The 15,529-nt window shown below is 42.9% G+C and overlaps 1 protein-coding gene across 2 annotated transcripts in view; it reads left to right on the forward strand.

The window, feature by feature from the left end:
• The window catches only part of EPS8L1 (EPS8 signaling adaptor L1), a 55,035-nt gene that overhangs the window by 23,361 nt on the left and 16,145 nt on the right, over positions 1-15,529 (forward strand). For both annotated transcript variants that reach the window (XM_060780440.2, XM_067469880.1), the window contains exons 8-15: positions 1,137-1,252; positions 2,253-2,305; positions 4,217-4,343; positions 7,546-7,634; positions 7,729-7,803; positions 8,507-8,655; positions 10,010-10,151; positions 11,073-11,101. In XM_060780440.2, the coding sequence (XP_060636423.2) occupies positions 1,137-1,252; positions 2,253-2,305; positions 4,217-4,343; positions 7,546-7,634; positions 7,729-7,803; positions 8,507-8,655; positions 10,010-10,151; positions 11,073-11,101 (780 nt within the window). The remainder of the gene's footprint in view (positions 1-1,136; positions 1,253-2,252; positions 2,306-4,216; positions 4,344-7,545; positions 7,635-7,728; positions 7,804-8,506; positions 8,656-10,009; positions 10,152-11,072; positions 11,102-15,529) is intronic.

Genomic DNA, 15,529 nt, shown 5'->3' on the forward strand with positions numbered 1-15,529 from the left:
CATGAGCAAACTAAGGCACAGGGGCTGGATGCAGCCCCCTGGGCACTGATCTCAGGCCCTCCTTATTTTCCCTGTCCTTTCAGCATAAGGAGACAGTGGCCTGCCACATCCTTACGCAGAAAGGATGGGAGAGGAAAGCACACCGCAGCTGAGAGCCCCCTGGAGTGCTCTCAGCCACCGCATGTCTTATCCTCCTCCCAGCATATGGATGATGCAAGCAGCCCCGTCCTTATGCTGAGAGGACAGTCTGAGGAAGGCATGCTGTAGCTGAGAGCCCTCCAGAGCCCTGCATCTCCTGTCTCATCCTCCTCCTGGCATAATACTGAGAGGACAGCCTGAAGATCAGGGAAAGAGGATCAGGGAGGAGGATCAGGGCAGTCACCACATTTCTCATTTTGCTCCTGGCATAAGGATGGGGTGAGCAACTCCGTTCTTATGCCAGGAGGACAACCTGAGGATGACCTGGGCCCTGCCCTAGGTCCCAGCCCACCCTCTCACATGCCCTGGACCGGCTCACGGTCGGACCCAGAGTGTGGCCCCAAAGCAAAAAAGTGTGCCCATGCCTAATCTAATATATTAAAAATGTGATTGCATTATGTCTTGTTTATTTAAGCTGTTTTTGATTTGTTATTTGTACCTTCAGCATTGAATGTTCGCCAATATGTTTCACTTTGCTGTAAGCCGCTCTGAGTCCCCTCGGGGAGATAGGGCAGGCTATAAATAAAGTATTTATTATTATTAATTATTAGAAAGCCCTAGGCAGCTTGGGGCTAGTACACCTGAAGGGCTGTATTCTCTCAGTTGAGCCCAATCAAGCTTTAAGATCTGTAGAGGAAGAATGCCTCGTGTTCTGCTTCCCTCGGAGGACTCATTCGATGGTTTGCAAGCAACCTGACTTGTAAGCATTATGCTGAACAGATTTTCCCATTACTTTTTTCACCCCTGTGCCAAAAAGAAAGCCTTACTTTCTCCCTGGCAGACAGCTCTTAAAAGCATGGAAATAAAAATGTAAAAAAACACGTTCTTCTATTGCCTGGCTGAATAGAGTACACTGTACACCAGGGTCACAGAGATCTAGAACATAAGAAAACCCTTCCCCCTTTATCTCAACCACTTGCTTCATCTCTCATCTACAGAGATACCCAGAAGTGGATTGGCAAGCAGACCCAAAATGCACAGGTGACTGCTGTTCAGCCTCCCAAACAGGTGTCTTCCAGGACAAAGGTCATTGCACCAGAGCAAAAAGACAATGGTGAGAATGTGGCTCTCAATCCAAAATTGCTTCTCCTGTGTGTCTACACTGCCAAAAAGGGTATATTTGAAGTGAGGAGAGGGTTTTCTCACCCACTAATCATATGATTAGTGGGTGAGGTCACGAAGAGTCGGAGACGACTGAACGAATGAACAACAACAATCATATGATTTATAGCAGATATGGGCAAACTTCAGCCCTCCAGGTGTTTTGGACTTCAGCTCCCACAATAGGCTGTTAGGAATTATGGGAGTTGTAGTCCAAAACACTTGGAAGGCCAAAGTTTGCCCATGCCTGATTTAATAGAATCATAGAATCTATTAAATGGAAGAGACCTCGTGGGCCATCCAGTCCAATCCCCTGCCAAGAAGCAGGAAAATCACATTCAGAGCACTCCCAACAGATGGCCATCCAGCCTCTGTTTAAAAGCCTCCAAACAAGGAGCCTCCACCACACTTTGGGCCAGAGAGTTCCACTGCTGAACAACTCTCACAGTCAGAAAGTTCTTCCTCATGTTCAAGTGGACTCAGATAATCCAATTCAAAGTGGATATTGTGTATTATCTGCCTTGATATTCTGGGTTATATGGCTGTGTGGAAGGGCCCATAGTTAGTGAAAACACTGCCATATAAAATCCCAATTATCTGCTTTGAACTTGATTATATGGCAGTGTAGACAGTTCAAAACAGATGTGGATTATCTGATATGATAATCTGGATTAAATGGTAGTGTAAAGGAGGCGCGAGAGATCCTCTACAATTTTCCAATCAGCAACATTTATGTCCCATATTTCTTCTGGTCCTTTCACTCACTGTACTTGTAAGCGAAACAAAACAAACTTCATTTTTAACTCTTGCTCCATGTAACAAAAGGGGAGAGAAGGGCTGGATGGATATACATAGTGGATGAGCATTTTCCTAGTAGCCACTGTATTAAAAGAAAAACCCTGGGTTGTAGTCTGTCAACTGTATCCAAATCTCTTTACTCTTTTGTCTTACAGATCTCATGGCAGGAGAAACTGACCCATCCTTCATCCGTGCTGAGAGAGATGTGGTGAGTTAGCTGGAAGGGCATGAAAAATGGGATTAGATTGGTGGGAGGGGGGGGGGGTAGGTGTAATCGCCAAGCAGAAGGATGTATGCATTGCCTTATATCTCCTTTGCTCCTATCAAGTAGGATTGTCCATCTTTCGCCCTAGTTACTTTTAGCAGATGTAATTGCCTCCTCCCCCCCCCCCCCGGTGGTGCGGCAGATTAAACTGCTGAGCTATTGAACTTGCTGACTGAAAGGTTGCGGTTCAAATCCATGGAGTGGAGTGAGCTTCTACTGTTAGGCCCAGCTTCTGCCAACCTAGCAGTTTGAAAACAAAATAAATGTGAGTAGATCAATAGGTACTACTTCTGCAGGAAGGTAACAGTCATGCTGGCCACATGACCTTGGAGGCATCTATGGACAACACTGGCTCTTTGGCTTAGAAATTGAGATGAACACCATCCCCAGAGTTGGAATCAATTAGACTTAATGTCAAGAGGAAACCTTATCTTTACCTAAGTGGCAAAGCAGTGATGAGAAGAGGTAATCTGTATTGTATTTCTGCATGTTGCACAACTGTGGAAGACACAGAATCTGTGTAGCACTGTGGTCTATCAGGATCTCTTTCTCTTTATATATATTTTACTCTAGCTTAGGTACCTAGTGATGTCCAGGTTAGGGAATTTGGAAGGATTTGGAAGGAGAAGCATAAGAATTATTCATGGTTAGGTTTTGGATTTTAAGAATGAACTCACTAGAAAATTCTCAACATTCTGGGTCAACCCTCCCCTGTCCCAACTCCTCCTGTATTTAAAGTTGGTCATGTTGGGTATGTTGGCCACACTTGGTCCACACCCATTCTTGGTGGGGGTCACAGAGCTCTTTGGATGCTGGTGACTGCAATTCCCATCATCCTCTGTCATTGCCCCACCAGTATCTGAAGTTTGCCATGATGGATCTGTGCATCAGGTTTGGTTCACATCCGTCATTGATGGGATTCATAGGACTCTCTGCAGTTCCCATAATCTCAGGTCATTCCCCTTAATCACCATCTGTATTTTCTGCTCGTCATGGAGATCTCTGTGTACCAAGCTTCATCCGGATCCAGTGGGAGCTTTCTGGATATGGTGGAACCACAGTCCCCATAATCTTGGGTCCATCCCCCTCAGTCACCACCTGTTGGTCATGGCAAGGTCTGTGTGCCAACTTTGGTTCAGATCCATCATCGGTAGGGGCCACAGGGCTCTCTGGATGTGAGGGGACTGTAACTCCCATCATCTCGGGTCCATTCCCTTAAATGCCTCCAGTATTTTTTGTTCATCATGGGGGTTCTTTGAGCCCATTTTGGTCCAGATCTCTCATCTGTGGGGGTCACAGTCATCTCTGGATGTGGGTGTACTGTAATTCCCATCATCTTGGGTCCACACTCTCTCATCCTTAGAGAAAGGCATTGCCAAACTCCTTCTGAACAAATCTTGCAACAGCAACAAAAATCCCTGTCATATAGGGTTGCCTTGCTTCACCATAGGTTGGAATGCCTTGGAGGAACAAAACAACAAATGGCAAATGCCATTTTAGGCAAAACTAATGTATGCCATGAATAGATTTGAACCCCAGCACTTTTTGCTTTAGGCCACTGGTTCTCAACCTGTGGGTTCCAAGGTGTTTTGACCTACAACTCCCAGAAATCCCAGCCAGTTTTCCAGCTGTTAGGATTTCTGGGAGTTGAAGGCCAAAACATCTGGAGACCCACAGGTTGAGAACCACTGTTTTAGAAAGTGAGGGCACAATACTGTACTTGCATACCTAAAACTCAGTGAATCTTTCTTTTGAGCAGACATGTAAGAATTGTACAATAACCCTTCTGTGCGGTGAACTCTTTTTACATGAATATTCTCTTTTTTTCCTATCTTTTGTATCTCTGGATGACAGGAGCTGTTGAACCGGGTTTTTGATGACGTGGAAGCCTTTGTCGGGAAACTGCAGAAGTCTGCTGAAGCATTTCGTGTATTGGATCAACGCAAACGTTCTGCCAGAGGCCGTCGGCGAGAGCCAGGAGGTGAGAGTGAGATGCAGCCCTCTAAGGTCCTGAATCTCCAGTCTTTGTGAATCATATCCATGCAGGAGAAAAGGCTGCAGTTTCTCCAGTTTGGAGGGCTGTGTTCCAAAGAAGAGGAAAGTGTTATGTGCAAATCTTCAATTCAACTAGAAGAATAGTTGCTGCAATTTTCAAAGCTTAATTGGATTGTTGTTGCAATTCAAAAAACTCTCCAGTGGGGTCTATATTTATTTCATTTCTTTCTTTCCTCCCACTCATTATAGTTCCAGGAGCCCCAATGGGTTAAACTCTTGAGCCAGCAGGGTTGCTGACCAACAAGTCAGCGGTTAGAATCTGGGGAGAGTGGGTTGAGCTCCCTCTGTCAGCTCCAGCTCCCCATGCGGGACACAAGAGAAACCTCCCACAAGGATGGTAAAACATCAAAACATCCAGGAGTCCCCTGGGCAATGTCTTTGCAGATGGCCAATTCTCTCACACCAGACGCAACCTGCAGTTCCTCAAGTCACTCATGACATGGATTTTTTTATAGCTGTTCTTCATCCACCTCCCAGCTAGAAGCAGTAGGCTAAATTAAATGTTCTGTATGCTGTTTCCCTAAATAAATTAGACAGAATAACACTATGCAACAAAATAGTTACATAGTGTTATTATGTTATTGGTTTGAAAGTGTTATTTCCTGTTTAATTGTATGACTCTTACTTTGAAAGTACTTGTTACGCTCCATAAACTTTGTTTTTGTGACTGAGGGTGACACTATTTCATTCAGCCTTGGCACTTCATTTATAATTTTCTTCAATGAATGTGCAGACCACAAAAACAAAGTTTTCTCAGTTAATAAATCTTCCCCATTTTTTAATGATAGAACCAATTAGGAAATGACATTTGTAACCCAGGAACAAAAGTTGTGTAATCATCCGATTTCCTGGGACATCCTTTATGGTTAAGATTTCTGTTATAATTTTCTAACAGGAAAATAGATTGTCTCCCTTCATCTCTTTGTGTGTGTGCTTGAATGGCAAGTTGTGACTCACTATGTTAATACATAACACTAATAATAGTTTGGTTACATGCTGCAAGTCTGTTCTGGTCGCTTCTGGAGTGAGAGAATCAGTCATCTACAAAGACATTGACCAGGGCATCTTGCAATCCTGCGGGGAGGCTTCTTTCATCTCCTCCTGGGCACACTGAAATCTGGGTGATTTAGAAGGCGCTGAACAGATTGCACTCTGGCACTACAAGATGCAGAGCCAACCTTAAGAAATAGGGCCACAAAGTGGAGTCCATGACATGCGAGTGTAGAGGAGAGCAAACTGCAGACCACAATTGCAATGCAACCTGAGCCCTGCCACATGCACAATGGAGGACCTTCTTGCAGCAACACCAGAGGCACTCCAAGTGGCCAGCTACTGGTCAAAGGACATTTAATAGAATGCCAAGTTTGCAAACTTTGTGTTTTTGTTTTGGTTTCTTTTTAAAATTCAATACAACTGTTTGGTTTGCTCCCAATATGATAAATAAAACAAAACTAATAATAGTAGTAGTAGTAGTAGTAACAAGCCTGAAAAGGTTACAGAAAATGAACACGTTCAACTACTCTGGAAATTCCGAATTCAGACTGACAGGGTTTTGGAGCACAATACTCCTGACCCCATGATCATGTTAAAAAACAAAATATGGGTTGTCAATGTTGCAATCCCAGGCGACAGCAGGATTGAAGAGAAACAACTGGAAAAGCTGATACAATATGAGGATTTAAAGATCGAACTGCAAAGACTCTGGCACAAGCCAGTCAAGGTGGTCCCAGTGGTGATCAGCACACTGGGTGCAGTGCCCAAAGACCTTGGCCTGCACTTAAACACAATCGGCACTGACAAAATTACCATCTACCAGTGGCAAAAGTCCACCCTACTGGGATCTGCACGCATTATTCCCCAATACATCACACAGTCCTAGATACTTGGGAAGTGTCCAACGTGTGATCCAATACAACAGCCAGCAGAGCCATCTTGTGTGCTGTGGGCTCAACTTGTTGTTTCAAATAACAACAACAACAACAACAACACGATTGTGGAAAAGAAAAAAGTCTGGATTATTGATGTAGCCATTCCAAGTGACAGTTGCACTGAGGAAAAACAAGAGGAAAAACTCAGCTGCTATCAAGACCTCAAAATCGAACTGCAAAGACTCTGGCATAAACCAGTACAGGTGGTCCCAGTGGTCATTGGAATACTGGGTGCCATGCCAAAAGATTTCAGCCGGCATTTGGAAACAATAAACATCGACAAAATCACGATCTGTCAACTGCAAAAGACCACCTTACTTGGATCTGCACGCATCATTCGAAAATACATCACACAGTCCTAGACGCTTGGGAAGTGTTCGACTTGTGATTTTGTGATACGAAATCCGGCATATAGATCTCATTTGCTGTGGCATACTGTGCTTTTGTGTCAGTAAAATAATAATAATAATTTATTTATATTCCACCCTTCTCCCCATGGGGACTCAGAGAGGATTACAATATAAACAAATACCGGCAAATATTCAGTGCCTTGTTACAATACAATGAGACACACAAACAAAGGCAAAGGTATCTCCTTTCATTTCTGGCTTTTGGAGATGGTGCTCATCTCTGGCCCTGGAGGAGGTGCTGTTCTCCATTTCCAAGCCGAGGAGCCTGCGTTGTCACCTCCTGGTCATGTGACCGGCATGATTGCTTGGAGTGTTTTTTCCTTTCCCATCGAAGCAATAACTATTTATCTACTCAAGTTTGCATGTTTTCAAACTGCTCGATTGGCAGGAGCTAAGGCTAACAGTGGGAGCTCACCCCATCCCACAGATTCCAATTGTCAGCCTTCAGGTCAGCAGTTCAGCAGCACAAGGGTTTAATCCATTGCACCACTGTGACCCCTAATGACATTATCAGGGGCTTTTCATACATCTCATGTTTTGGCCCAGAAAAGTGGGTGCAGAATAGAGAAAAGCATCAAATGATAGATTATTAATTGATTAATCAGTTCAGAGCAACTGGAGGGTATGACAGACCATTGCGTGGACAGTTGTTGTACTAGAAACTTTCAAAACTAACAGGACAAGATGAATGATAAACTAGGATGTCAGGCTCAACAGCCTGTTGCAAAAAATCCTTTGTAAGGTATAAGACTGAGTATGACACATTTGTCTGTCTTTGCTGTATCTACAGAGGGACTCCTGACAATCCGAGCTCGCCCTCCATCCCAAGAAGAGTTTGAAGATGCTCTGGCTAAAATCAAATATTCTTTCAGCATTCTGGTGAGCTTTGTTGAGTGCTCTTTTCTACCAAGAGAGCGGATGCTTGCTGGCAGGGCTGATGCTAATTGTTTGTGCTTTTATTCTCACTATCTAGGCAAGACTGCAGTCTAACATCACAAACCCTACCTCAGAGGAGCTGATTCATTTTCTCTTCAATCCCTTGAAGATGGTATGTCCTGGCTTCAAGTGAGGGATGTGTGGGGAAGGTATAGTCGTCGCTGAGCAGTACCACTTATCATAGATGGCAGACGTGTGACTGAAGCCCAACGTGGGGGAAAAGAGTCCTTGCACACAAATAAGGAATATGTCCAAGGGGTGGTTAGCCTAGAACATTTATCCTTGACAAGCTAGATTTCTATGTGCAGTGAGCAGTAGTATACTAGCAACAAGCTTGTACTTCTCAAGCACCAATTGTATGATTCACTCTAATGGAGAACAGTTTGGTACAAACCATTGTGTCAGGTGATTCTGTGGTATGGGTAGAGTAACTCCTAGCGTTGAAGAGAAAATGCAGATTTCATAGAATCATAGAGTTGGATGGTACCCTGTGGATCATCAGGAACAACCAACTGCTTAATGCAAGATCTCCAGCTAGAGCTTCCTCAGCCGGTTTCTGTGGGAGAAAAACCAGAATCAGGAAAAGGGATTCTACCTAAACTTTAGGAAGGCCTTCATGATAGTAAGACCTGCCTTGGAATGTGGCGGAGTCTCCCTTCCATATATTATTAAATAGAGGCTGGGTGTCTTTCTGTTGTGCTTTGATTCGGGTTGGACTGGATGGCCTTTGGTCTCTTCCAACAGTATAATTCTATAATTTTGTCTATCTTGGGGAGCCACATGTTCTATGTTTTGATTCTCATATCCTGCTTCAGATTGTAGAGTCTTCTGGGGGACCAGAATTTGCTTCTGAGGTGCGCAGTCCCATGTTGACCCTGGAGGCAGTCACACTAATGCGCAGCTGCCTAGGGGAAAAGGAAGCCGAGTTGTGGCATTCACTGGGAGACAACTGGATCAGGCCAAGGTAAGAGATTGGGAGATGGGACTTGTCTCCTCCTGGGTGACTGTGTGTTCCTTCTCAAATGCTCAGATTGTTCAGGTGAACTAGAGGGTGTGTTTTACAGTGACATTCAGTGACACCCAGTGGCTTACATGTCAGTTTGGTGTCAGATTCATCAAGCTTTTAGTCCAGGTGGACTTATCACTTTGGATAGCTTTTGCCAACACTGGACCACCGGCTGCTACAAGCATTTTTTTAAAATGTGACTCTCCATAACCATTTGGGAAATGGGATTCATAACCTTTTTGAAAAACCACTGGTCATAGGAAAGGTATGACCGTGTTAGAAGTCACAACCTGTTGAAAAATGATGTTCACCAGCATTCTTGCAAGGCAACTAGGTCTCTCAGCTGTTAAACTGATGTACTTTGATCTGTCAGGGACAAAGACATGCCTTTGCACAAAAACATATATTTATTCAGCAGAGTTTCAGAAGTGTTCTTATAGTTGCCCAAAAAAATCTACTCCCCTTTAAAATATATTTGTTAAGTAAGAGCCTATGATACCTTTATATGTATTATTTAAATAGAAGACCGTGACCCCTTAAAGAAAATATATTATATCTGAGAAATAACTATGGAACACTAATAACTGGAAAGTATTGTACTGTATGCAACAAACACAAATTTATGTCTATTTGAATAAATAAAAATTAAAGTGTGGTGTGTGTGTGAAATTAAAGTGTGCGTGTGTGTATGTATATGTGTGTGTGTGTGTGTGTAGCCTTTAAATCATGTCTCAAGAGGCAAAATAAACAGTCTTATTTAAAAGAGTTTACTTTACCTATACAACATACAGGCACTTTGCTTATGAATCCAGTTATAATAGGATTTTGAGTAGTTTCTCTATGTAGGTAACACAGGGCATCTTCCATAGATTCAATAGTCCATAGTCCAAAGCATAAGTGTCCGATCTCTAAATATATAGACAGCTTCCACTCTCTTTAAGAATCTAATGGCTTCTATCTCCACTGAAGACTAAAGCAAACACTGATCTAAAATGGCGTCTCAGGTCCTGAACATGTCTGGAGCTGATCACATGGTCTGCAGCCCCTCCCCCAACAAAGAGATTAGGAAAAATTGCAAACCAATACACACATACAATACAGTAAACAATTATATACACAGCAAACAACTAGTAGAGGCTTGAGAAGGTTGCTATTTCCAACACATTTTACCAGCTTGACAGAGATCAGTTGAATAGTTTTGGCAGCTCTAATCAGAAACATGATTGAAGATTCCATAGTTTCACCTCTGTATTCCCATTTTTAATTGCCTTCCTCCTGTTCTTTCTCCTCTGTTTTGCCCACCTCCCTCCAGACTGGACTTCCCCAGGGACTATGCTGCTCCCTACAACCCAACTTTCCGAAGTGGCTGGGAGCCCCCACGCCTGGACCCTTCTGGGCAGCCGTGGGAAGATCCAGTAGAGATGCAACACCGGCACGAAGAACGTCGCGCTCAGGTGAGCAATAGTTTACAAAACCAGTAAAATGAATGGATCCCAAACACAGTTCTACGGCAGGAAAACCTGTGTACAAAAGTGCTGTTTTTCTTGGGATGAGGATAGTAGTGCTCCATTCAAATCCTTACCAGGACTGACTAATACTACCATACAAATAAGAATGCAATATGCACAACACTGGAAAAAGACAGCTACACCAACAACAGAAGAATGGATCATAGAGGTCTTCAAATGCACAGCAATGACAAACTTACAATGATGCTTAAAGAAAAATCTCAATTAGACACAGAAGTATTGGCTGAGCATTTTGAGTCACTCAGAAGCAGGGGGGAAAATCACCTTGATTCTATCCTATATAAAATGGCTAGCTAGATTAACCTAGTTAGAGACACAACCTAGGAAGGTATATATTATGTATGTATTGAGAAGATATGTCTCCTACCCAAGGAATGGGTGGTTAATAGGGAAGTTTAATGACATAGATCAATGTATTTTATCTTGTATTTATTGTATTTTTTCAGGGCAAAAGATGAAACATTTGTAATGGAATTGTAACTAGAATTAGGTTCTTGTGGGGTTTTTCGGGCTATAGGGCCATGTTCTAGAGGCATTTCTCCTGACGTTTCGCCTGCGTCAGGAGAAATGCCTCTAGAACATGGCCCTATAGCCCGAAAAAACCCACAAGAACCTAGTGATTCCAGCCATGAAAGCCTTCGACAATAACTAGAATTTTAAAAACTAATTAAAAAATAATCAGGGCTATAATTTGTGGTGTAAAAGGGTCCAATGACATGGCACTAATAAGTTGAAAGAGGTAACAGGGAAAGATACTTTCTTTAGTGAGACGTTGGACTCACTGTAATGGTTGCGATTTCTTGGAATTTCACTCCTTCTCTTTTCTTCCCCTTCTTTTTTTTACAGCAATCAGCTGTCACAATTGCAGCCAATGGGTAAGTCTTCTATAACCTTTCCAACACTTGATAAGCATTTGGGAGAATGTTCAGCTTGAGATGTCTTGAAAAATGAATGGAGACATCTGGAGAAATGAAGGGATAAAAAAGTGAAGGGAAAAGGAGGAGAGATGAGGATGCAGTGGGATAGAATGGGATGACTAAGGCTAAGAGCTTGTGAGGTCTCCTATTTTTTATCTAGTCATTAAAATGTGTGGTGAAAGTTGACCATAGAGTAGGCATGGGCACACATGGGCTCTCTAGGTGTTTTGGACTTCAACTCCCACAATTCCTAACATCTGGTAGGCTGTTAGGAATTGTGGGAGTTGGAGTCCAAAACACCTAGAGGGCTGAAGTTTGCCCATGCCTTCCATAGAGTCATACTGGATGACCTGTAGATTCCTAGAGATAATGTATTAAGCAAACCTTTGAATAATCAAATCCACATATGTGGAAGACCAACTGCAGAAAGAATTCCCAACCCAAGCACTCTCTCCTTGAATCTGCATCATGTGCTTCTAAAGCATTCCCTGCGACCTAGAGCAGTGGTTCTCAACCTTCCTAATGCCGCGACCCATGAATACAGTTCCTCATGTTGTGGTGACACCCAGCCATAAAACTATTTTGTTGCTACTTCATATCTGTAATTTTGCTATTGTTATGAATTGCAATGTAAATATCTGATATGCATGATGTATTTTCATTCACTGGACCAAATTTGGCACAAATACTCGATATGCCCAAATTTGAATATTGGTGGGAGTGGGGGTGGGATTGATTTTGTCATTTGGGAGTTGTAGTTGCTGGGATTTATAGTTAACCTACAATCAACGAGCATTCTGAACTCCACTAATGATGGAATTGAACCAAACTTGGCACACAGAACTCCCATGACCAACAGAAATTCTGGAAGGGTTTGGTGGGCATTGACCTTGAGTTTTGGAGTTGTAGTTCACCTACATCCAGAGAGCATGGGGGCTCAAAGAATGATGGATCTGGACCAAACTTGGTATGGATATTTAATATGCCCAAATGTGGTGAAGGTTGGGGAAAATATATCTTGATATTTGGGAATTGGAGTTGCTGGGAATTATAGTTCACCTTCAATCAAAGAGCATTCCGAACCCCACCAAAGATAGAAATTGGGCCAAACTTACCACACAGAACCACAATGTCCAACAGAAAATATTGTATTTTCTGATGGTCTTTAGCGATCCCTCTGACACCCCCTCACAACCTCCCCCCCAGGGGTCCCGACCCCCAGGTTGAGAAACACTGTCCTAGAGAGCAGCAATGAGGAAAACAATAACCATAGGGGTTGCAATATTGAAGATCTTTCTGATGGTCAAACTTGGAGAGCAGGATGTGGTTTGGTTCAACTTTGTACATGCAAATATTGGGTGGTGTTTGAAAATATTCAAGGGACTTTCTCGGGTAGAGAATAGTCATGGGCATTTGTTCATGGGAAGCCTAAATAAATTCTGATTGCTTTTTTTTCCACCTCCTTAAAGCTGTTTTCTTTTTCTCTCTGTCTTTCCGCACTGGGTGTTAGGTGGGTCAGGTGGTGAGCATGAAGCTAGCAATATGGGCTCAATTGTGAAATAGTGGTGGGGTGACTAAGGGTCTAGCTGGGGAAAGGTGGTGGTTTGCCTAAGACAACATTGCAGGTTGCTAAGGTGACTCAGAGGGTGAGAGCTTAGGGTAGGGGACGATCGGCTTTTCAGTGTACGCAAGGACTTCAAATTATTGTTCCATATCTAGGTTTGTGGTAACTGTGGGCAAAGAGTTTGCCTGACCACCATAACACATTCAGGAATAAAGTCACCTAAATAGGGAGTAGGATAGTTCCTAAAGAACCCCAAAGCAAACGTTTTACAAACACTATTCAATTTTGGGGGAAATACTCCTCCACATGCACACACACCTTTTAAATAATAGGGAAATAGTTTCAAGGTGGATTTAGATCTACGTAGGAGGAGATCTGAGGTGTAGTTTCCAGAGTGTGCTGAATTTTTCTGTAAATTTCATGGCACAGCTTCCTTGGCAATATCAAAAATAATTGCAAACTGAAATAAAATAATTTGGCAGAATTGTTCTTAGACAGTTAATATATTCAAAGCCCATTAATTCTTCTATAGTATTCCCTAGTAGAGTAGTTATCCCAGGCATGGGCAAACTTTGGCCCTCCAGGTGTTTTGGACTTCAACTCCCACAATTCCTAACAGCCGGTAGGCTGTTAGGAATTGTGGGAGTTGAAGTCCAAAACACCTGGAGGGCCAAAGTTTGCTCATGCCTGAATTACAACTTATCTTAGTGGTGGGTCAAAGTGAAACTATTTCAAAGTTTCGTAAACTATTTCAATGATCATGAGCTTCTCTCAGCATAGCCCTGAAAATTGTGGCATGGTATGATCTGAAAATGTGTAGTGATCTCAAAGTACTGTTCCCAAGAACCAGCATGGTCTAGTGCAGAGGTCCACAAACTTTTTAAACAGAGGGCCAGGTCACAGTCCCTCAAACTGTTGGAGGGCCGGATTATAATTTGAAAAAAATGAATGAATTCCTATGCACACTGCATATATCTTATTTGTAGTGCAAAAACACTTAAAATACAATAATTAAAATGAAGAACAATTTTAACAAATATAAACTTATTAGTATTTCAATGGGAAGCGTGGGGCTGCTTTTGGCTGATGAGATAGCGTTTGTTGTTATTGTTGTTGTGTGCTTTCAAGTAGTTTCAGACTTAGGTTGACCCTGAGCGAGGGCCAGGTAAATGACTTTGGAGGGCTGTATTAGGCCCCTGGGCCTTAGTTTGAGGACCCCTGGTCTAGTGGCATTAGTAATGGGCCAGAGTTTGACTATCCCCCTGGCCATGAATCCCACTGGGGTTTTTTTTCCATGTCAGGAGTGACTTGAGAAACTGCAAGCCACTTCTGGGTTGAGAAAATTGCCCATCTGCAATGACGTTGCCCCTAGGATGCCCTCATGTTTTTGATGTTTTCCATCCTTGTGGGAGGCTTCTCTTATGTCCCCGTATGGGAAGCTGGAGTTGACAGAGGAAGCTCAATCTGCTCTCCTCAGATTTGAACCGCTGACATGTCTGTCATCAGTCCTGCCAGCACAAGAGTTTGACTCATTGCACCACTGGGATCAATGTAGGAAGCTCAGTCTGCTCTCCCCAGATTTGAACCACTGACCTGTCAGTCATCAGTCCTGCCAGCACAAGGGTTTGACCCATTGCACCATCGGGATCAATGTAGTGAGTGACCTTAGACAAGTCACACTCTCTCAGCCTTTGAAGAAGGCCCAGGAAAACCAACCCTGAACAAACCCCATGAAAGAGTGATCATAACTCCAAAATGACTTGAAGACACACAATAACAATAACTACAGTGCCCATAATTTCCTAAGAAAGGATAAGACTATGAAACTGGTGTTTCAAATTCTTCAGTATCGATATTCCCACAATGATTTGCTCATGCCTTTTAAACAATCAGTCCAACTCAGAGATGTCAACAACATTTGCCTTGGATAAAATAGACAAGCGGAATAGAGTCCGCTTCACCTTGCCCTACCTATACACGCCCAACATGAGGAAGTAGCTGACTACTGCTGCCTAGTATGCCAAAGCAGAAAAAACGTTATTTCGTAGTTCTTAAAATAAATTAATACCAGATGCCTCTTTTCTAGTTGAACTAGATATTCTGGAACTGAGGCGTATGTGGCCGGATATAGAAAACAGAGACTGCTTAAGATTCCTACGTATCGCTAAAACAATTGAGACTAGTGACCTCTCCATTTAAACAGGGTGGATTTGTTCAAGTATTTATGGTGTGGTGTTTACATAGAGATGTTATGCACATGTTTCACTAATGTCTTAAGATTGTGGCTGTCCAGTTTCAAACATCTTTCAGAAAATGGGCTGAGCCACATCTGTGCTAAAAATAAAAACAGAATAGTTACACGATGGAAGCTGACCACCTCTCAACCGAGTATTTATTAAGTTGGGTTGCTGTGAGCTTTCTGGGCTGTATGGCCATGTTCCAGAAGCATTTTCTCCTGACGTTTCACCCACACCTATGACAGGCATCCTCAGAGGTTGTAAGGTCCATTGGAAACTAGGCAAGTGGGGTTTATATATCTGTGGAATGTCCAGGATGGGAGAGGGAACTCTTGTCTGCAGGAATCAGCCAGTCTTTGAAGCTGCAAGGCCTTTCAATGCTAATCAAGTTGGCTAATTTCAACATTCACACTTCCTCAAGCAGACAAAGGTTCTCTCTCTCATCCTGGACATTCCACAGATATATAAACCTCACTTACCTAATTTCCAACAGACCTCACAAACTCTGAGGATGCCTGCCATAGATGTGGGCAAAACATCAGAAGAGAATGCTTCTGGAACATGGCCATACAGCCTGGAAACCTC

Source organism: Anolis sagrei, chromosome 6 (genome assembly GCF_037176765.1).
Source record: "Anolis sagrei isolate rAnoSag1 chromosome 6, rAnoSag1.mat, whole genome shotgun sequence".
Taxonomy (NCBI): domain Eukaryota; kingdom Metazoa; phylum Chordata; class Lepidosauria; order Squamata; family Dactyloidae; genus Anolis; species Anolis sagrei.